Here is a 23392-nt window from a genome sequence, read left to right as displayed (position 1 = left end):
GTTATGCCTGTTACTTACGATCATATTATACAGAAGACTACGGAAAGTAGTAGTATGCCTGGAAAAACTTCGAGAACTCCCTTTAAAGGATTAGCAGGGATGCTTCATAAAAACAAAGGGGGGACTGTTAAGGAACAGCAAACTGAAACTGTCTAGAGGTAGCCGCTTAGCACAACTTCTATACAACTTGCTTAGCATGAGGAGCTAAATTTGCTGAAGCCTTAGGCTGCACTTAGATAAAATAATGAACTTTTACTTAGTCCAGTAAGAAAAGGGCCTCAGAGCTGGTTCCAGCTGGGAAGATAAGGAAGTTACAAGCAGTCTGCATTCCTGCGTCTCACACTCTGAAAGGGAGGACATCAAGGCTGTGAAATAAGACCGGTGCAGGGCATTAGGACCTTGAGGGACAAAGCCTTAGCTCACTGCTGGGGCAGTGTTAATTGCTATGATTTAGAATCACCTCCTCCTCCTCCTCAGGACCTTGAGAGACAACAGTAAGACCCAACAAGAACCGAAGGTACAACCGTCAGCAGAAACCACAACAGTAAAGATAAGGGAGAAAAAGAGCCTGCCTAGGAACAAGGATGACACCCAATAAGGAGCAGGAGACCCCAGACCTAAAAATTACTCTTGGTCTGAACTACCGCGTGAGGGGTGGGAAACTTAATTTGAAAAAGCTGTAATTGCCCAGGGATTTCTATGTTCGGGGTCCCTCTTCGGAGGCACCCAGCTCGAGCTGTAATTACTGCACGCGTGTAATTAAAATTTAATTCTTTAATTTGCTTTGATTTGGCTCTGAACTTTACTTGCGGGAACCTAGGGTCGAGCCCTGTTATGGTGGCTGACAAGCCTCATTTCCATAACAGTGTCAGCACAGCATGAGCTGGCTCTGCAGCCTGTGCTCACCAGCTGGGCACCTGCCTCTGCAGCAGAAGGTGGTTCTGCAGCAGACCTGGGTGTGTTTGAGCAGCTGCGTTGGCATCCGCAGAGAAAGAGATACCCGGAGCTTTGGCACCCCGATGGGGCACAACAGCCCCCGGCAAAGCTCTGGATGCCCAGGGCTAGGCCCTGTCTTCTTGGGACAGGGGGAGAGAGAGAGAGGTAACGTGTCCAACGCACATGTCTCCCTGCCACAAGGACCAGAGCACACCAGTGCCCCAGTCCGATTCTCCACACGTCTCACCTCTCTGAGGGCTCGGGTCCCAGGACTTGCTCTCCCATGCTGCCGTCTCTTTTGACCCCAGGCAACTTCAGGGGGGAAAGTCTTCTTCGAGAAAGGAGGCGCTTCCCAGCAGGACTCCCTGCAAGCGGGACATGAGAAACCCCTTCAGAAGAGTGTCTTTGTGGCACCGCAGGCAAGAAGTACTTGCAGAGCTGCTCTGTCCTGGTGTGAGACTGTCTGTGGCAGCACTCCCCATTCCCTTGGGGTCACGTTTCCTAGCAGGACTTAGGTCCTTTCTGACAGTGCTCGAAGGAAAGAGCCCTTGGCAATACACGTGAGGGAAGGGAGTGCAGTGGGCAAGTGTCCTTCAGCAGATCAACTGCAAGTTGCAGCACCGGGCTGTCCCAAGCTCCTCTTCCATGGTCAGCCCCTGAAAGGTGACTGCTGGTGGTAAATAGGGCCACAGGAGGGCAATTTCCTATCCCCGGCATCACACTGTCACTTTGGCTGTTGTCCCCTGGCACTAAGGAAGCCTTCAAGCCTGTGTCAGCACTCAGCTCTTACTTTACCCTTTTGCTCCTTCTCCTTAGCCTTCTCTTTGCCCAACTCGTCCTCTTTGGCAGGCTGCAAATATGCCCCCATGGGAGGCAACAGATGATTAAAACCTTCCCTGCAAAGAAAGAAGGTGAAAGAGAATATGAAGCTGGCAGCAACGGCTGACCACCCTGCCACGAGCAGCTAGAGAAGGCCCCAGAGGAGAAACCCCACACTCGGCTTCTCCAGCTGCGCTTTGCTTCTGCTCTCTGCTGAGGGAGAGCTTGCTCTGGGGCAAAACTGCCACCTGCAGCCTCCTGCTGCGGCCTGGCTTCTGCTTTCCGGGGCAGGCAGGAAGAAGGCTGCTCAATGGCAGCATGCAAGCAGGAGCCAGCGCTCATCAAGCTCGGAGGGATAATGAGGAAAGGAGCCCCACCTCCTTCAGCAGCAGTGCTTGGCGGTAGCACTCACACACGCTCTCCCAAACTTTAGCCATATCTGGGCAGCAAGAAAAACAGGGGCTCTGCCTGAAGTCAACAAGCTCACCACCATCCCACCCGCTCCAAACCAAGCAGACACACGCAGCACCCACCACCACCACCACCACCATCCCCAAGAGCACCCGCACTGCGGGCGGCTGCAGAGCTGACACCTTAACTGACTTCCAACCAGAAGCCCTCCGCTGGCTTCGCCAGAGCTCTGGAGACAAAAGAAGGACAGAAGAAAGGCTTGCCACAAGGCCTTCCTCCCAGCCAGGAGGCCGAGGCGTCTCCGACGGCAGAGCCTCTTCCCCGCTCTGCAGGCACCAGCACAACCAGGGCCGAGAAACCAGGGGCCGTGACTGCGCTTCCCAACACGAAGCCAAGCTCAGCAGCAGGAATCACAGGCTCTGGCAAAGCAAACGATCCCGCTCGAACACGGGCCTTTCCAAGAGCCTCTCCAGAGCCCAGCAGCAGCACCAGGACACCTCAGCCTTCTGCCAACAGCACTCCTGTCCTTTCACAGCCTCCTCGCAAAGCCGGACCCTCTCCTGGCAAAAACTGCCCCTCCGTCCCCAGCCCGGCAAGAGCACAGGCCTCTGCCCACGGGCACCTCGCGGGCTCGCGGAGCTCCAGGCCTTACCTGCCTTCCGGAAACGCACAGGCTGCCGAGACAGCGACGGCAGAAGCGCAGCAAGGCAGAAACGGGCCGGTTCCGCGCCGTCGCCCCCAGCTCTGACGAATCCCCTCCGCGCTCAGCAAGGCTTTGGCCCAGCTCAAGCCGGCCGCACCCAACGCCCCACACACCCCGCCTGCCCGCCCCCAACGGAAGTGACGCCTCCCGCCCCGACGCTCCGCCCCCCGCCCCTCCCTGCTGCGCGCTCCCCATTGGCTGCGGCGGCGCGTGGCCTGCCGGGGCTGCACAGGCGGCAGGGGAGGGCAGGGGCGAGCAGGGCAGGGCAGGGGCGAGGCAGTGGGCGTGCGCGTGCGCAGTGCGGGGCCCCGCGGCAGAGCGCCCCGGGCAGGGCGGGCGAGGGGCAGGGCTGCGCGCATGCGCGGAGGCCGCAGGCGCTGGGGAGGCAGCAGCAGCTGCGCGTGCACGGCCTGGGGCCTGGGCGAGGCGTGGGGGGGGCTGCTGAGGTGCTGCCGCGGGGGCAGCAGCTGCCCCGGAGAGACCTTCCCGTGTCTCTGCCGGAGAGGATCCCCGAGGGCCTGGGGAGGGAGAGCTGCGCGGCCTGGATGCTTTTTGTGAGACTTCCAAAGCCAAGTGGAAGTGGGCAGTCAAAGCAGGGAGTCCCCTGCATCGCTGATGGGGAGCTCCAGAAGGCAGCTGCTGGAAGCTGCCTGGGACTGCACACGCCGGGTGAGCTGGTGTGAGCACCAGAGGGGTTTGGTCTCTGTGCCCTGCTGCCGAGCTGTGCGCCTGCCTGCGCAGCAGCAGGTGGTCCTGCAGGAGAGGGAGGTAGATGCGACTGCAGGCGTTGAAATCCACAAAGCGAGGGGGAGAGAGACAGAGGCACAAGAGCAGGCTCTAATTCCTCGTCAGGAGAAAAACGCAACCGATGGCAGAGTCTCCCCAAACCCTGGCACGCGCTTGCCCCTCCCAAGGAGACGTACCTCCCCGGGCCACGGTGCCCTCAGAGGAGGAGCAGCTCCAGCATGGAGCACCTCCTTGCAAGAGTGCGACTCCAGCCATTTGCCTGACAATGTCCCCTGCCACGTAGCTCCTGCCTTTTGTTTCTCCAAACATGGCTCATGACAGTTCTCCTCACGGGGGCCCTCTCGTGGCTCCCGTGTCTCCTCCCATGTGCCTCCTCCTGTGTCTCCTGCCTGCAGCGTCTCCTGCCCGTTCTTCAGCACGTTGGAGCAGAGGCACCATGGGCTCCTCTGACTGCCTGAAGTCCTGCTGCGCAATGGGCTCTTGTCATCTGTGGCAGAGTTGGCTGGAAGGGGCTGAGCCTGGCCCAGGGCAGCTCGTGGTCTCCTCGCACACAGGGCCCCTGCAGAGCCCTGCTCCCAAACCGAGCCATCTGTGCCCAGCACGGCCCCCACTCACACACACACACGCACACGCGCACACACCCGCACTGTGGCTCCCTCCAAGAACTGCCCTTAGACACTCAGTCGGTCCTGTAGTTGGCCCTGGATCCCTGGTTTCCCAGTTGCCTCACGCACAACCCCCCCCCCCCCCACACACACACACATTCACCAAGGCCCTGCCCATGGGGCCCCCTCCAGCCCCCAGGATCCCCCCGTGGGGCAGAGCCCGGCAGGGCCCCCACAGGTGGGGACGGAACCAGGCGTGCCGTCACCATGGCCCACCTATGCCATCATCAGTGACCTCAGCACCACTGTTCCAGAGCCGTTGGGAGACCGTTGGTGGGAGAAGGGCCAAGACGGTGCTCTCCGTTCCTGCCCGCCATGAGCCAGCCGGAGCGGCTGTGGATGAGGAGGAAGGCGGCGCTGCGCAACAGGAGGAAGGTGGGCCCGACCGTTTGGGACCGCCGCGCCGCCCTCCTGCCGAGTGCCACAGCCGCCCCGGAGCCCATGGAGGTGGAGCGCGCGGAGGAGGAGGAGGAGCCCATGCAGGTGGAGCCTGTGGAGGGGCAGCCGGCCCCGCAGCCCCTGGACCTGCCCCAGGGGCCAAAGAGGAGGAGGAGGCGCTAGCCCGGCAGAAGGCCCCCGCTGCCCACAAGCCAGGGCACGGCCCCCCAGCAAGACCAGGCTGGGGCTGGCACTCAGCCCGGGGGAGCCGAGCCCAAGGCGCCGGGCTTGGAGGCTGAGGAGCGCCAGGCTGCACGGCACCTCCTGGCCCGCCCCTGACTGCCGGGCACCAACATCTGCCCGGCAGAGGCAGGGCCCACCACGGGGCCACCTCCCTGCCAGGACTCCCCTCCACCTCCGCTGCAGGACGCAGACAGCACCCAGCAACGGCTCCCACCACCCTGCCACGGCTCTCTTCAGGCCAGTAGATACTTAGGAATATTATTATTTCAGGATTAGGAAGATAAGTAGTATGAAGGTAGTTAGTGTAGGTATAGTTCTTGTAGTCTTAGTGGGTTCTTAGGCAGTTAGAGAATTCTTTGAGCAGTTGCGGGGGGGTCTTAGTTCATAGGTATTGGTCTAAGTGTAGGATAGAGTTCTTGTTTTTAGTTCCCCTTGGGTCAATTATTTCTTAGAGGCATCCTAAGTAGCATTAGTCATAGTTATTGGTTAGAGCTATTTGGTACCAGTAGGAGCATTAGTCCTAGTTGTTAGTTATAGTTCTTCTTAGTCAGACTTAGGGCATAGTTCTTCTTCCTGTAGGACAGTTCATGTTAGAGTGTAGTATGAGGCTGGGCAGCTCAGAGCTGGTGACAGTAATCTGAGTGTGCAGTCAGCTCGACTCAGTTACCGTATTCTTAGGGCAGCTGGAGGAGGCAAGAGTGCTTCTGTGCGCAGCTGCTTGTAGGACTGGGCCCCCCAAACCACCCTCTTTCCCTCTGCGGAAAAGCAGCTGGACTCTGGCATCTCCTGCACAGGGACGTGAGGTTAGGGAGTTTCACCAAAGAGGCCTCTAACGCCAGGATTTAGGAACAGGGGAAGGTCCCTTGCAAAGTGCCTGCGGCCACGAGGCTGTGGTTCATTTCTGCCTTCCTACAAAACCTGCTGAGGAGCCTTGGGGAAGCGCAAACAACAGGAACTTGACTCCCTGTCTCTCCTGAAACCTTGCATCTCCTGAACCGGAGGTTCTTCCCCGGGGCCCTCTGACACTTCGATGCCCGTCACCTGGCCGCCTCGTTGTCTTGGTCCCCTGACGCCTGGCTTCCTCATCGGACGCCTGAGTCCCTCCAAGGCTTGGGTCCCTTCATGCCTCCTTTGCTGGGACAACTGCATTCTCTGACGCCTCCATTCCTGGGACACCTGTGTTCCCTGATGGCTCCATTGCTCAGACACCTGCACAGGTGGGGTGGATGCCAGGGCTGGTCCAAAGGGAGGATCTCGAGGCAGGATCCCAGGGTGGATCCTGGGCACATCTCAGGGCAGGATCCCAGGGCAGATCCTGCGTTAGGGAAAATTTCCACTATACCCTCTTTCACAGAAAGGACACACAAGGTCACAGTAACCCTGCCAAAAGCAATTTCACCTTTGGAGGAGAAGGGACTCCTACAGCCCCTCCTGCTGCCCCACACTGCCCACAGTCAGAGCTCCTTCCCCTGCCATGCCCCACACCAAGCCTGCACCTGAGATCTGCTTCATCCTGGCTGTCTCTGCACCCAGAGCAGTTTGGTCCCGGGGCACAGAGGTGATCACCCAGGTGATCACCCAGCTGCAAATGCCTTCTGGATAAAGATGCTATCCTGCTCCAGGAGCTAGGGGGGTTGGCAGGATCTCCCTGTCCTAGGTCTAGTCACCTCGGCCCTCTCCTGTGTCATTGCCCATCTCTGGGGATGGCAGAATGATAAGGACCCTGAAGCACAGCAGGCAGCAGCTGAGGTCCTGCGTGACAACTGCACCAAGCCAAAAAGAAAGGAGGTTTCAAAAATTGGGCGGTGTTACTTGAAGGTGTCTTTTGGGAAAAAGATTTTCAGTTCTCAGCAGCAGCTCTTTGTTGTATCAAGGTTCAAGACTCAGATGCCTTTGCCCATTCAAAGTACTGCAAGCATTCAGCACACACAAGACCAAAACTGTCGCTCGGGAAAATATTAAAGCAGCATCTTCCCTGCACAGGTGACCCCCAGAAAGGCTCTACATAAAGGGGGAGCTGGGGAGCAGGATGATGGTTTGCAGTGCTGACTGCATTCGGGCCCTTTGGAGCGAGACATGTAAGCACCACATGTGTGCACATCTGAGCACACACATGCATGCTGGCCAGGATGTTTGTGCACGCGCTGTATTGCACTGTGTGTTAGGATGCGCAGGTGGGGGGTATATGGACATATAGGGGCTTCCTCATGTCGGTCCCCTGTCTTTTGCACAGCCGCCATTCTTCATACCACCCCCTGCGGTGAGTACCAGCCTCCCTAAGAGGCAAGAGGGCAAGTCTGTGGAAATTATATAACGTCCCCACACTCTTTTACCTCCAAAAGTGAGCAATAAGGGCTTAGATAACATTTGTTCGCCTTTTCCCATTACTCCTCGCATCACTATTTTATCTGATGACTTGCATCCTTTAGGCTCCAAATTTGAAAGGGAAAGGGTGGCTCCAGTATCCACTAGAAAGGGAACTTCCAAACCTTCTCTATATCTTATAGGCATCCTAAGTAGCATTAGTCATAGTTATTGGTTAGAGCTATTTGGTACCATTAGGAGCATTAGTCCTAGTTGTTAGTTATAGTTCTTCTTAGTCAGACTTAGGGCATAGTTCTTCTTCCTGTAGGACAGTTCATGTTAGAGTGTAGTATGAGGCTGGGCAGCTCAGAGCTGGTGACAGTAATCTGAGTGTGCAGTCAGCTCGACTCAGTTACCGTATTCTTAGGGCAGCTGGAGGAGGCAAGAGTGCTTCTGTGCGCAGCTGCTTGTAGGACTGGGCCCCCCAAACCACCCTCTTTCCCTCTGCGGAAAAGCAGCTGGACTCTGGCATCTCCTGCACAGGGACGTGAGGTTAGGGAGTTTCACCAAAGAGGCCTCTAACGCCAGGATTTAGGAACAGGGGAAGGTCCCTTGCAAAGTGCCTGCGGCCACGAGGCTGTGGTTCATTTCTGCCTTCCTACAAAACCTGCTGAGGAGCCTTGGGGAAGCGCAAACAACAGGAACTTGACTCCCTGTCTCTCCTGAAACCTTGCATCTCCATCTTCGGCAGTCAACAGCACAGGCAGAAAGGACTCTTCCCCCTTCGCTGCTCCAGCACCTCCTCACAGGGCTTCCATTTTGCCTATGTGCACAGCACTTGCTGAGGATGTCTGCACCGCACACTCGGGATTTCCTCTTCTCTTCAAGAGTGGTGGCAACAGGGTGGGAGCTGATGAGGTGGCAGCTGTCCCAGCCCAGCAGGCAAGACTGGGCGTCCTGGCGAGCAGAGCCCCGATCCCAGCGGGCTGCCCTGGTGCGTCCCAGCAGTCGGCAATCGCCGGGGGTGTCCACGGCCTGAGGCACCCCACCACAGGGCTGTGTGGGACCGGAGTGCTGAGAAAGGAGATGGCCCTGCAGAAACTCTCCCCTCTGGTAGGGCAGTGGGAAAAGGAGTGATAAAGAAGTCAAGCAAGGGAATTGTAAGGCATAAATGACTCCCAGCTGCATAAGAAGATGATTCAGCTGGTGATTGCTTTAAGCTGCTACCTTCAAGGGGAACAAGGGGGAGAGCTATGAAAGAGTAATACCATCCCACCTGGTGTGGACCCTGCGCTGGACAGCTGGACTGACCCCAAGACCCCACGTGGTGAGAAGGGGATGCCTGCACTGCGATTTCTCCATGACTGATGGGGCATCAAGGGATCGGGATCCCGAAGACAGCCACTTGGTTGCAAACCTGAAACGTGTGCAGAATAAAATGTTAGTGTTTGGCTCTAGCTCTGGCTTTAGCTCTAGACCAGCCTGTTAGACGGAGATGAACGACTAACCCAGTATGTTCTAAGTATGCAAAAAAGGTTTGAAAATCTTTTTTAAAAGAATACATGCTCGATGATATCAATCCACACCACCTGAAATACAAGTGCCTGATATACAGCCTGGGGATGAAGTGTTAGTTAAAGTATTTTCACAAAAATCCAAGTTAAAACCTAAATGGAAAAGGGGACGCCCTTAGCCCAAATGTTGGAAAACTGGAATAAGATTGATTGTACCAAAAATTAAAAAAAAAAGAACCAACAATACAGTTGGTCCAACTGTGTCAGGAGGATTGCCCATTCCTGACAAAGGAGGGAAACCCAGCGGAACGGTGGCTACTGCAAGGGACTTGTGATCAGCAGGAACTAACTATCTTGTGAAATCGTCTGGAAGACAGGTTTCCAAGTGGAATGGATTACTGGTATGTTTGGGAGAACTGGGCATGGGCACGGGAGCATTTGAGCCAGGAGGGAGGGAGGAAAGAAACCTGCCGAAGGTAACACTCGTGTTAGCAGATACTAGGACCCCGGACTGTGCTCCAAAAGTTTCTGCTCCACCTGCTATGCCTGATGATCTCTCTGTCATTACTTCTCCTCCTCCTCCTTCTCCCTCTACTCCACCGGCTGCCAGACTCTATCCTGTGATCCCCAACGTGCTGACTAACCCTGCCGCTTTACAGCCAGGGGAAAGCGAGGGGCCAGTCCCCCTCCTCCTGTGCTGCAGGTATTTACTAATCAACCCCGGGACCCTGGCGATCTCGCCTGACGGGGGGGTAAAATGCAGAGATTAAGAAAAGATGCAGAACCATGTGTCCAGTTATTTTCTAATATATGCACTGGGTACAACCCGCTCTGGAGTGATACCCAAATTCTTTTGAGGGAATTCTTTCAACCAAATGAAGGGGATAAGATAATTAAAGATGCAGAAGTAGCGCAGCAAGCTGGGGGAAATAGAAACCTCTGGCCAGCAAATGATCCAAACTGGGATTGTAATAATGCAGGAGATAGAGCTGTGTGTCAAACAGGACTTTGAAATTTAGTAGAAGCAATTAGAGCATGCAGAGAGTTAGGAGTAAATTGGACTAAAGTACGAGAATGCAGACAGTGATTAGATGAACACCCCCACGACTTTTGGGGACTTCTGCGGTAAGCCCTGCTAAAATATGGAGGAATGACCCCACAAAACTTCAATGATGCTCTCGCAATTAGTGTTTTTATAGATCAAGCAGCCCCTGATACACAAAAGTCTTTTAAAGAGCATATGCCAGGCTGGCAAGGGGAGGGGGCACGGCAGAACCAGGGGAGATAGATGGAATCAAAGTGAACGTGCTGTACAATCAAGAGTTAATGATGTTTGTCATTATTGCGGGGAACAAGGGCACTGGCAGCAGGAATGCCCAGCGAGGCCCTGTGTACTTGGGAATAGAGGGGCCAGCCTGAGAATATCAAACACTAAGAATGAGACCAGGCAATTCCCAGTCAGTCCACAATGACAGGAGAGAGGAGGCTCAGAAAATACTGTGGAAATTGGGGTAAATTTATGGAATATAGATTTTTGAATTTTGAGGGGCAGGTAATGGCAAATAGAGAAGGTTTAGAAGTTCCCTTTCTAGTGGATACTGGAGCCACCCTTTCCCTTTCAAATTTGGAGCCTAAAGGATGCAAGTCATCAGATAAAATAGTGATGCGAGGAGTAATGGGAAAAGGCGAACAAATGTTATCTAAGCCCTTATTGCTCACTTTTGGAGGTAAAAGAGTGTGGGGACGTTATATAATTTCCACAGACTCGCCCTCTTGCCTCTTAGGGAGAGATTTCCTGCAAGCCTCGGATACTCACATCTGTTTACAGCCAGAAGGGATAAAATTCATAATTGTGGGCTCATGTGTTCTGGCTAAGACACCAGAAGCAGAGTCGACTAATCTGCAAATTCCAACGAGTTTAGAATCAGTTCCTAAAAAGTTATGGAGCTCTTCAGGAATGGATGCTGGACTACTGAAATCAGCTAGTCCAGTCTCGATAAAAACAAAGGGGGGATTGCCTCCCACAGTTAAGCAATACCCTATCCCAAAGGAAGCAGAGAAGAGCATCCAAAAACAGATCAATCATTATTTGAAAGTGGGTATCCTTAGAGTCTGTGAATCCCCGTACAACACTCCAATTCTGCCAGTTAAAAAGAACAGGCAAGATTCTGATGGCGATGCAGAGCATCGGTTTGTACAAGACTTAAGGGCTATAAACCAACATGTACAGCAAGCATAATCACTCAGTTATAGAAATCATTAGGCATAAAAAGAAACCTACATACCCCTTATCACCCACAATCTTCAGGACAAGTAGAAAGAATGAATAGAACCTTAAAAGGAAAAATAGCAAGAATATGTACACATGCTAGCCTAAAATGGCCAGAAGCATTAAACTTAGTTCTACAGGATGTTTGAAATGCCCCACAGCAACCCATAGGACTAACACCAGCAGAAAGTCTCTTCGGGAGACATTTAGCTGTACTAGGGACTTGTTATTCCAGCTAAGACCAGCCTGTTAGATGGAGATGAATGACTAACCCGGTATGTTCTAAGTATTAAAAAAGGTTTGAAAATCTTTTTTAAAAAAAATATATGCTCGATGATATCAATCCACACCACCTGAAATACAAGTGCCTGATATACAGCCTGGGGATGAAGTGTTAGTTAAAGTATTTTCACAAAAATCCAAGTTAAAGCCTAAATGGAGTGGGCCATATACTCTCATATTATGTTCTTATTTTGCTGTTAAAGTTGAACTGCACTTGTATATGTTAAGAAAGGATGTGTATGTGTAAGAACACTTTGTAATCTTATATTCACAGATGGCATTGTTGTAGATACAAGTAACCATTCCAATATTTGTATTTGTAACTTTACCAGAATCATGGGATGTGATTTTAAGTATTTAGCTCCTATTACATCTTATCAGTTGTTACAATCTAATTCTACATTAATTCAAAATTTACTACCTACCCCCATTGGAATGAATCTCACCCTGGTAAGGAAACTCCTACAACATGAGGATCTGCGTCGACTGCTAGAACGCATCCAAAACAGTGGACAGAAAGCGCTAATCCCTGTTCATCATGATGCAGAAGAGAGACAGCACATCTTGGAAAGGGTAAAAAGGGACGGAGAACATCATGGCTGGGAAACTGTCCTCGGATGGTCACCAACTGCAACAGGGATTTATAATGGCATGTTGCACCCAGTAGTAGTTGTGTTAAGTTTAACTGTGTTATGCCTATTGCTTACGATCATATTATACAGAAGATTATGGAAAGTGATAGTATGCCTCGAAAGGCTTCGAGAACTCCCTTTAAAGGATTAGCAGGGATGCTTCATGAAAACAAAGGGGGGACTGTTAAAGAATATTGAGCTGAAACTGTCTAGAGATAGCTGCTTAGCACAACTTCTATAAAACTTGCTTAGCGTGAGGAGCTAAATTTGCTGAAGCCTTAGGCCGCACTTAGACAAAATAATGACCTTTTACCTAGTTCAGTAAGAAAAGGGGCCTGAGAGCTGGTTCAAACTGGAATGATAAGGGAGTTGCAAGCAGTTTGCATTCCTAAGCTTCAATTGTGCTTCGCTGCAATTCCCAGCTGGCCCTCTGCTTTCCTGCTGACATCACTGAGAGCATGGGAAATGGGGAGGAGGGAATTGCCATTTGTAGGGCAGGAACTTCCAATGAGCTCCTCACTAGGTTTGGCAGGGCACACCAAGCGATCCCAACCCTTCTGGACTCAGGCTTTACCCACAGCTTCAGGCCTCACTGCCCCACTGGCTGCTTCCCCGACCCCCGGCAGCCCAGCAAGGGGGATTTGACAACACCATGACTTCTCCTTAGCAGGACACCCCTCTGCTGCTTGGCCTTTGGCTGCTGCAGCACTCATGGAAAAACACCCAGCAGGATTCACACAGCCATTAGTGGGGCAGGAACTACTGCTTTCCTTCCCCAAATGCTCCTACCAGGTGTGCTCTGCTCTCAGCTGTACTTCTGCTCCTGGCAGCTCTGGATCCTCCCAAATGCTGCAAGAAGCTTCCCTGGGGTGGAGGTCTTTCTCCGGGGCCAACTGTTAGGCAAAGAACAAAAAGAGGCCCTGCCTTTTGGAGGCAGGTGAGAAAGCTTGCCGCAGCATCTGCATCCTGAGGTGACTGCAGCACAACTGGGACCAAGAAGGAAAAAAGCAGTGAGGTGTACGCTGTTTGTCTGGCAGGAGTCTGCGTGGAGCAAGAGAGGCAGGTAGAGAGGAGGTGAGAAGCTGGTTGCAGAAAGAGAGCAAATGAAGCATGAGGACTCCAAAGAAGAAAGGAGGGCCTGGGGGAAACTGCAGCGGGGGTATCTTCCAACAGTGAGCGTGAGGATGCGTACGCATGGCAGTGAGGCTGAGCTGCAGACTCAAGCTCATGCTGACAGGCTCGGAAAAGCCAGCAGACTCTCCACCAGTCTCTGCATAAAAGCCTTGGAAGGGGTGTGCAAACTAAGGAGGGAATAAATTGCACCCTGGATGTTATCAGAAAAGCACAGCCAGCAGCCAGGAGCCTGCCACTGGCCTCGGAGGCACTGAGGCTGCTGTGACCTCACAAGCACAGCCAGCAGCCAGGAGCCTGCCACTGGCCTCGGAGGCACTGAGGCTGCTGTGACCTCACAAGCACAGCCAGCAGCCAGAAGTCTGCCACTTGCTTGGGAGGCACTGAGGCTGCTGTGTCCTCACAAGCACAGCCAGCAGCCAGGAGCCTGCCACTGGCCTGGGAGGCACTCAGGCTGCTGTGACCTCACAAGCACAGCGAGCAGCCAGGAGCCTGCCACTGGCCTAGGAGGTTCTGAGGCTGCTGTGACCTCACAAGCACAGCCAGCAGTCATGAGCCTGCCACTGGCCTAAGAGGCACTCAGGCTGCTGGTACCTCACAAGCACAGCCAGCAGCCATGAGCCTGCCACTGGCTACGGAGGCACTGAGGCTGCTGTGACCTCACAAGCACAGCCAGCAGCCAGGAGCCTGCCACTGGCCTCGGAGGTTCTGAGGCTGCTGTGACCTCACAAGCACAGCCAGCAGCCAGAAGCCTGCCACTGGCCTCAGAGGCACGGAGGCTGCTGTGACTTCACAAGCACAGCCAGCAGCCAGGAGACTGTCACAGGTATCGGAGGCATGGAGGCTGCTGTGACCTCACAAACACAGCCAGCACAGGGTGCTGGCAACTAATCTATGAGGCATGGGGTCTACTGTGTGCTCACAAGCACACCCAGCAGTCATGAGCCTGCCACTGGCCTAGGAGGCACTGAGGCTGCTGTGACTTCACAAGCACAGCCAGCAGCCAGGAGCCTGCCACAGGCATCGCAGGCAATGAGGCTGCTGTGACCTCACAAGCACAGCCAGCAGGGGGCGCTGGCCACTAACCTATGAGGCACGAAGGCTGCTGTGACGTCACAAGCACAGCCAGCAGGCAGGAACCTGCCACTGGCCTAGGAGGCCCTCAGGCTGCTGTGACCTCACAAGCACAGCCAGCAGCCATGAGCCTGCCACTGGCCTCAGAGGCACTGAGGCTGCTGTGACCTCACAAGCACAGCCAGCAGCCAGGAGCCTGCAAGTCGCCTCGAAGGCACTCAGGCTGTTATGACGTCACAAGCTCAGCCAGCAGGCAGGAGCCTGCTACTGGCCTAGGAGGCACTGAGGGTGCCGTGACCTCACAAGCACAGCCACCAGGCATGAGCCTGCCACTGGCCTCGGAGGCACTGAGGCTGCTGTGACCTCACAAGCACAGCCAGCAGGGGCTGCTGCCCACTAACCTGTGAGGCACTGAGGGTGCTGTGACCTCACAAGCACAGCCAGCAGCCACGAGCCTGCCACTGGCCTAGGAGGCATTGAGGCTGCTGTGACCTCACAAGCACAGCCAGCAGAGGCTGCTGCCCCCTAACACCTGAGGCACTCAGGCTGCTACGTCCTCACTAGCACACCCAGCAGCCAGGAGCCTGCCACTTGCTTGGGAGGAACTGAGGCTGCTGTGACGTCACAAGCACAGCCAGCAGCCAGGAGCCTGCCACTGGCATCGCAGGCAATGAGGCTGCTGTGACCTCACAAGCACAGCTAGAAGCCATGAGCCTGCCAGTGGCCTAGGAGGCACTGAGGCTGCTGTGACCTCACAAGCACAGCCAACAGACATGAGCCTGCCACTGGCCTAGGAGGCCCTCAGGCTGCTGTGACCTCACAAGCCCAGCCAGCAGGGGGCGCTGACCACTAACCTATAAGGCACGGAGGCTACTGTGACCTCACAAGTACAGCCAGCAGCCAGGAGCCTGCAACTGGCCTAGGAGGCACTGAGGCTGCTGTGACGTCACAAGCACAGCCAGCAGCCAGGAGCCTGCCACTGGCCTAGGAGGCACTGAGGCTGCTGTGACGTCACAAGCACAGCCAGCAGCCAGGAGCCTGCCACTGGCCTCGGAGGCACTGAGGCTGCTGTGACCTCACAAGCACAGCGAGCAGCCATGAGCCTGCCACTGGCCTCGGAGGCACTGAGGCTGCTGTGACGTCACAAGCACAGCCAGCAGCCAGGAGCCTGCCACTGGCCGTGGAGGCACTGAGGCTGCTGTGACATCACAAGCACAGCCAGCCACCCGGAGACTGTCACTGGCCTAGGAGGCACTCATGCTGCTGGGACGTCACAAGCACAGCCAGCAGCCATGAGCCTGCCACTGGCTACGGAGGCACTGAGGATGCTGTGACCTCACAAGCACAGCCAGCAGCCAGGAGCCTGCCACTGGCCTAGGAGGCACTCAGGCTGCTGTGACCTCACAAGCACAGCCGGCAGCCAGGAACCTGCCACTGGCCTCTGAAGCACTGAGGCTTCTGTGACCTCACAAGCACAGCTACAAGCCAGGAGCCTGCCACTGGCTTAGGAGGCACTCAGGCTGCTGTGACCTCACAAGCTCAGCCAGTAGCCAAGAGCCTGCCACTGGCCGTGGAGGCACTGAGGCTGCTGTGACGTCACAAGCACAGCCAGCAGCCAGGAGCCTGCCACTGGCCTAGGAGGCACTGAGGCTGCTGTGACCTCACAAGCACAGCTCCAAGCAATGAGCCTGCCACTGGCCTAGGAGGCACTGAGGCTGCTGTGACCTGACAAGCACAGCCAGCAGCCAGGAGCCTGCCACTGGCCTAGGAGGCACTCAGGCTCCTACGTCCTCACAAGGACAGCCAGCAGCTATGAGCCTGCCACTGGCCTAGGAGGCACTCAGGCTGCTGTGACCTCACAAGCACAGCCAGCAGCCATGAGCCTGCCACTGGCTTGGGAGGCACTCAGGCTGCTGTGACCTCACAAGCACAGCCAGCAGCAATGAGCCTGCCACTGGCCTAGGAGGCCCTCAGGCTTTTATGACGTCACAAGCTCAGCCAGCAGGCAGGAGCCTGCCACTGGCCTAGGAGGCCCTCAGGCTGCTGTGACCTCACAAGCACAGCCAGCAGCCATGAGCCTGCCACTGGCCTCAGAGGCACTGAGGCTGCTGTGACCTCACAAGCACAGCCAGCAGCCAGGAGCCTGCAAGTCGCCTCGAAGGCACTCAGGCTGTTATGACGTCACAAGCTCAGCCAGCAGGCAGGAGCCTGCTACTGGCCTAGGAGGCACTGAGGGTGCCGTGACCTCACAAGCACAGCCACCAGGCATGAGCCTGCCACTGGCCTCGGAGGCACTGAGGCTGCTGTGACCTCACAAGCACAGCCAGCAGGGGCTGCTGCCCACTAACCTGTGAGGCACTGAGGGTGCTGTGACCTCACAAGCACAGCCAGCAGCCACGAGCCTGCCACTGGCCTAGGAGGCATTGAGGCTGCTGTGACCTCACAAGCAAAGCCAGCAGAGGCTGCTGCCCCCTAACACCTGAGGCACTCAGGCTGCTACGTCCTCACTAGCACACCCAGCAGCCAGGAGCCTGCCACTTGCTTGGGAGGAACTGAGGCTGCTGTGACGTCACAAGCACAGCCAGCAGCCAGGAGCCTGCCACTGGCATCGCAGGCAATGAGGCTGCTGTGACCTCACAAGCACAGCTAGAAGCCATGAGCCTGCCAGTGGCCTAGGAGGCACTGAGGCTGCTGTGACCTCACAAGCACAGCCAGCAGGGGCTGCTGCCCACTAACCTGTGAGGCACTGAGGGTGCTGTGACCTCACAAGCACAGCCAGCAGCCACGAGCCTGCCACTGGCCTAGGAGGCATTGAGGCTGCTGTGACCTCACAAGCAAAGCCAGCAGAGGCTGCTGCCCCCTAACACCTGAGGCACTCAGGCTGCTACGTCCTCACTAGCACACCCAGCAGCCAGGAGCCTGCCACTTGCTTGGGAGGAACTGAGGCTGCTGTGACGTCACAAGCACAGCCAGCAGCCAGGAGCCTGCCACTGGCATCGCAGGCAATGAGGCTGCTGTGACCTCACAAGCACAGCTAGAAGCCATGAGCCTGCCAGTGGCCTAGGAGGCACTGAGGCTGCTGTGACCTCACAAGCACAGCCAACAGACATGAGCCTGCCACTGGCCTAGGAGGCCCTCAGGCTGCTGTGACCTCACAAGCACAGCCAGCAGGGGGCGTTGACCACTAACCTATAAGGCACGGAGGCTACTGTGACCTCACAAGTACAGCCAGCAGCCAGGAGCCTGCAACTGGCCTAGGAGGCACTGAGGCTGCTGTGACGTCACAAGCACAGCCAGCAGCCAGGAGCCTGCCACTGGCCTAGGAGGCACTGAGGCTGCTGTGACGTCACAAGCACAGCCAGCAGCCAGGAGCCTGCCACTGGCCTCGGAGGCACTGAGGCTGCTGTGACCTCACAAGCACAGCGAGCAGCCATGAGCCTGCCACTGGCCTCGGAGGCACTGAGGCTGCTGTGACGTCACAAGCACAGCCAGCAGCCAGGAGCCTGCCACTGGCCGTGGAGGCACTGAGGCTGCTGTGACATCACAAGCACAGCCAGCCACCCGGAGACTGTCACTGGCCTAGGAGGCACTCATGCTGCTGGGACGTCACAAGCACAGCCAGCAGCCATGAGCCTGCCACTGGCTACGGAGGCACTGAGGATGCTGTGACCTCACAAGCACAGCCAGCAGCCAGGAGCCTGCCACTGGCCTAGGAGGCACTCAGGCTGCTGTGACCTCACAAGCACAGCCGGCAGCCATGAGCCTGCCACTGGCCTAGGAGGCACTCAGGCTGCTGTGACCTCACAAGCACAGCCAGCAGCCAGGAGCCTGCCACTGGCATCGCAAGCACTCAGCCTGCTGTGACCTCACAAGCTCAGCCAGCAGCCAGGAGCCTGCCACTGGCCTAGGAGGCACTGAGGCTGCTGTGACCTCACAAGCACAGCCAGCAGCCAGGAGCCTGCCACTGGCATCGCAGGCACTCAGGCTGCTGTGACCTCACAAGCTCAGCCAGCAGCCAGGAGCCTGCCACTGGCCTAGGAGGCACTGAGGCTGCTGTGACCTCACCAGCACAGCCAGCAGCCATGAGCCTGCCACTGGCTTCGGAGGCACTGAGGCTGCTATTACCTCACAAGCACAGCCAGCAGCCAGGAGCCTGCCACTGGCTTCAGAGGCACTGAGGCTGCTATGTCCTCACAAGCACAGCCAGCAGCCAGGAGCCTGCCACTGGCATCGCAGGCACTCAGGCTGCTGTGACCTCACAAGCTCAGCCAGCAGCCAGGAGCCTGCCACTGGCCTAGGAGGCACTGAGGCTGCTGTGACCTCACAAGCACAGCCAGCAGCCAGGAGCCTGCCACTGGCATCGCAGGCACTCAGGCTGCTGTGACCTCACAAGCTCAGCCAGCAGCCAGGAGCCTGCCACTGGCCTAGGAGGCACTGAGGCTGCTGTGACCTCACAAGCACAGCCAGCAGCCATGAGCCTGCCACTGGCTTCGGAGGCACTGAGGCTGCTATTACCTCACAAGCACAGCCAGCAGCCAGGAGCCTGCCACTGGACTAAGAGGCACTGAGGCTGCTGTGATGTCACAAGCACAGCCAGCAGCCAGGAGCCTGCCACTGGCCTAGGAGGCACGGAGGCTGCTGTGACCTCACATGTGCAGCCAGTAGGGGGCGATATACACTAACCCATGAGGCACTGAGGCTGCTGTGACACCACAAGCACAGCCAGCAGGGGGCGCTGGACACTAACCTATGAGGCACTGAGGCTGCTGTGACCTCACAAAGACAGACAGCAGCCATGAGCCTGCCACTGGCCTAGGAGGCACTCAGGCTGCTGTGACCTCACAAGCACAGCAAGCAGCCATGATCCTGCCACTCATGAGCATCACATTCATCAACCCTGTTTTATTCATCTTCTTAGTTTGCCATGAAGAATTAATAGATTCATAAGATAGAAATGACAATTACTTCTTATTCTGACTGCCTAATTTCTGCTAAATTTTATTTATGTAGGGGAACATTTCTTGATGAAACTTAGAGGGTGATTCAGAATCCTATTTCTCAAGCACCACTTAATTCCTAAAGATGCCTAGAAACAATCAATGTATTTGTTTTGACTGCAGAGTTGCTTAGACACCCAAAGTCTTCTGAGTTCTCGCAAGAGCTAGGTTAGCTGTGATACAAACATGAGTAGGGAGATACCTATTCTCTGCCTCTGCCTTGCCTTTCCAATACCCCTCTAATCACATTTTACTTGAGTCCAACAATATTGTGATGGATTTATAATGGAATATTATGCTGTAATTATTTAGCAGTCTCACCCAGATTTTGATATTTACAGATTTTATTTTTGAATAGAAACATTAAAATAGAAAAAAAAGTTTAAAATATACGAGTAGGCTACTATTGATCACGATCACAGAAGAACTGGATACAAGACTGCATTGCTATTCATTGCAAAAATAGTTTAGAAGCTATTTGAATTTTTATCTAGTGGAATCTCTTCAGCTAACTCCTAATTTTGAAAACAATGGGAGTTTTATTGATACCTCCAGTGGACTGAGAACAATATCCAAAATATACAAGTTAATTTTGTTTCTTTCTGGAGCATCTTAGAGTTTTGGAGCTATTCACCTGTTTGTTTATTTTGGTGAAAATGCAGGTTTTTAAAATGTCAGTGCAGTTTTGTGCAGTTTTCTATTTGACCTCTCACAGCTATCAATATATCAATATATAAAATATCACAAAAGCAAGTATGTGATTTAAAATATAAGCAATACTTTTCATATTATAAAACAATTATTGCTAATGAAAGGTCAGGAAGTAGTACATAGGCATATAGTCACTACTGTGTTGATATTATATATAATATAGTCAAATGAATGCATTTAAAGGGAAATTATTAGAAAACACTGGTTTCATGCAAAGGCTACTGAAATCAGTTGGAGCTAATCTATTCACTTCTGTATGATTATTGATCAGTGCTAGTGACCTCTTTCAGGGCATTTTTAATAGAATACACATGCAAAATTAAATAATACTTCAGAACAGCGAGCAGTTGTAGGAATGAGGAGATTGTATAGATCACTGTCTGAGTTGCAAAGGATAGATGGAAAGAAAGTATTATATGGGTATGTTTTACACAGAAAATTTTAAAACCATAAATATTTACTAGGAAAACAAGAAGTGAAAAACAAAACATAAACACAGAATGGATTCTGAAAGAATTTAAGCAATGGATATGTCATGGAAAATAATCTCATCTTCTCAGACCTGAATATTATGTTTGGGTTAGAAATGAATTAAACTGATGAACTCGTAAAATCTATGACAAGATATTAAAGAGGAAATTTAGAAAGACTAATAGAAGAGAAGATGTCAAAAATACCCAGGACTAGATACTCAATCAGAGATAGTCCATCAAGCAAAACAGGAAAGAGAAACAAAGCTGAGGAAAGGATATTGTATAAAACATTTCTTTAAAATTATTACTTGACTTGATCATCCTGAAGAACATTCAGTGGATAGAGGGAAATGCTAAAGTCTGGAATAAGAAGATAACGAACTCAGGATACTTTGAGATAAGTTAATTTCAGCTCTGTGATCTTTCATAACTGTGGAACATTGCTTATGATCACAGAGCAAAAACAGGGATTGGCAGGACACACCAGCATTGAAAAGTAATTCATCGCTGCTGACAAAACAGAAAAGGAATTGATTAATTGCATTTGTTTTAACTATTCTTGTTTCTTTTTTAGGAAATTTAATTTCTAAAAAATTAAATATTAAAATAGTGTTTTATCAGCATAATATTTCTGAAATGAAAATTGAAAGCTTCCCACTGCAATTATGGTCCTTATTCAAAAGAAAGAAGTCTTATGGACAAATGAACCTACAGGTGACAACCTTTAATTTTCTGGATGCTGAAATGTCAGTCCCCTTTATGTGGCTAGAAATATTCTGCGTAACATTAAATTGCAGACTTCATTCATGCTAGTCCTGATATCCTTCTGAAAAGATGGACATGAAAAGCAGCATTTATTTTTTGAGGTAAGAAAGGAAACAGTGGAATCAGAAAGATTTTTCACTGCTGGAGAGTGACCACAACACTTTGTACCCTACTGGCATAGTGGTTTATAGCAAACTTGAATGTATGAAACTGACTGACAGAAAACTAAGATATGGGAATACACACACAGGAATTTATGCATTGCAACCAGATTTTTAATCTAATGCCTCAGCTGGAGTCTTCAGATAGGCTGAACCATGACTGGAAGAAATATTAATATCTTTTGTGCTATACTGGGCTAGCAGATTCTTGAATTCAAATGACAAAGATCATTGCACAAGTGAATAATTGTCCCTTAATTTTGAGATTGTTAGAATGTAACAGAACATCAGGTTTTGAGATTTAACAATAAACACTTCACAATGTCATATAAGACAAAATAATGTCTTTTAAATCAGTTACCAAATAATTTGATCCCCACCCTTCTTACACTTTAATTCTGTATTATCTCTTTTTTATATGGATGATGGATAAGATAATTACGTGGTTGGTCAAATGGATTCATCACTATTTCTTGAAGAGTTTGCGTGAGAAAATCCTTTATGCATTACTAATCCCTCCCTGAAACCTAGCAATTTTTCAGGAAGAATCACATTTTTTCTGAAGGACTGCATTCCTTCTCAGAAGTGCACGAACAACAACATTGCCATCACAAAATCTTTTTTGTTACCCTATCAGTCCAAAGAGATTATTAAAACTCTTCTAAGTGAACATGCAGAAATCTCCTGGGAATTCCAAATATACATAAACGTAGAAAAGCTGGTTCAACAGTCTTGCTGGGACTCCCGCTCCTTGCAAGCTGTGCTAATGCAATACCATGATCCAGTGTGCTTTGGCTAGCATAAACATCTTTAGGAGGCCCCTGCAAACTAGCACACACCAGCTCAAGCTTGCATTTGTGCTAAAATGTGTAAATAGATTTTGAAATAGAGAAGGCTTATACTCTTAACCCATACATTCACGTACTACTCATCCAGTTCAGTTGGGAGTACAGATATAGATGTTCAGCAATAACTTCCTTATGTATAGCAATGGTATATAGTATAAATATGCTGTAAGTTACAACTTAACTCAAAATCAATAGAACTGCTTTGTCTTCATACCACAAAATACCTCCTTTAGGATAAAATATCTGCTTTAGGATAAGCACAATCATTCTCTGGGTTCCATTCACTAACTCTCATGGGAGCTTAGACACCACAAGGCTAATAGGCACCCACTTGTAGATAACTGTATGAGGAATCTGCATCTTAAATTTCATATCACCTAATGGGAAATGTATTCTCTGGTCTGTGAAAAGAATAGCTTGAGAGAATTTTACTATTCAGTAAAGAGTGATAGAGTGATATGACAAAATTTGTTCTCACAATGATTTTACAATGATTTTTCAAATTCTTCCAATGTTAATAAAGTCATTCCTAAATTACAATTAACAACGTAAGAGCAAAATACTTCTTTCTTTGTTCTTTGAAAATAGAACTATTATGCAAAATACAATAAATTTATATTATGCAAGTGGAAAATAAGCTTTATGGAGGACACTGTTTAAGGTGTCCTGAAGAAACTCCACAGAAATTTTTTTCCAGTTGCAGAATGTATCAATTTCCAGTTTATTGTAATCAAAGTAAATTTATACATTACTACTTCTAATTTTCAAACTGTCATAATATACTCATACAGTGTTATCACACAGTCATAGACAGATAAATATTTATGTGATGATGAAGCTTTCAGAAGCCTTTGGTGTATTAAAGTATACTCAGATCTTTACTCACAGTGCATATTAATCTGAAACAATTATTAAACATATGCAGTAACTTTGCTAAAATTTGTTACAGAATATTTTACTGATGAAATGGCTCCAGGATTCAAATTATTCATTACTTACCCCTGTTCTTTGAACTTCCAAGAAAATTGCTCTTTGAAAAGATTTCTCCCACACTGCCAACTCAATGCCAAGCTCTACATTGAAATAATGACTCTTGCCATGTCCAACCATAACACTGAAACAATATGGCCTCTGGTCTTCAAGATCATAGTCTTGATGAATACCTAAATACAAGTTTGCTTGTAGCCAGCAATCATCAGCAAGCCAGAGCTGAAAGACATGTTTCAGTATGTGACTCTTCATCTAGCAAAAACAAGCAGTTACGGCAACATTGTCTTCTGTAAATGACAGGTACTCACTTATTTATGTTGTTATATTAACAATTATCTT

General features: G+C 51.7%; 1 protein-coding gene across 1 annotated transcript in view; it reads right to left on the bottom strand.

Moving 5' to 3' along the window:
• Positions 1–22762: 22762 nt before the first annotated feature.
• The window catches only part of LOC135326554 (gamma-2-syntrophin-like), a 119045-nt gene continuing 118415 nt past the window's right edge, over positions 22763–23392 (bottom strand). Inside the window, exon 12 of the mRNA XM_064504368.1 lies at positions 22763–23305. Coding sequence (XP_064360438.1) covers positions 23048–23305 — 258 coding nt within the window. The 3' untranslated portion in view covers positions 22763–23047. The remainder of the gene's footprint in view (positions 23306–23392) is intronic.

Source organism: Dromaius novaehollandiae, unplaced genomic scaffold (genome assembly GCF_036370855.1).
Source record: "Dromaius novaehollandiae isolate bDroNov1 unplaced genomic scaffold, bDroNov1.hap1 HAP1_SCAFFOLD_36, whole genome shotgun sequence".
Classification (NCBI taxonomy): Eukaryota; Metazoa; Chordata; class Aves; order Casuariiformes; family Dromaiidae; genus Dromaius; species Dromaius novaehollandiae.
The sequence above is the reverse complement of the archived record's forward strand: the minus strand, read 5'-3'. Positions and strand labels throughout refer to the sequence as shown.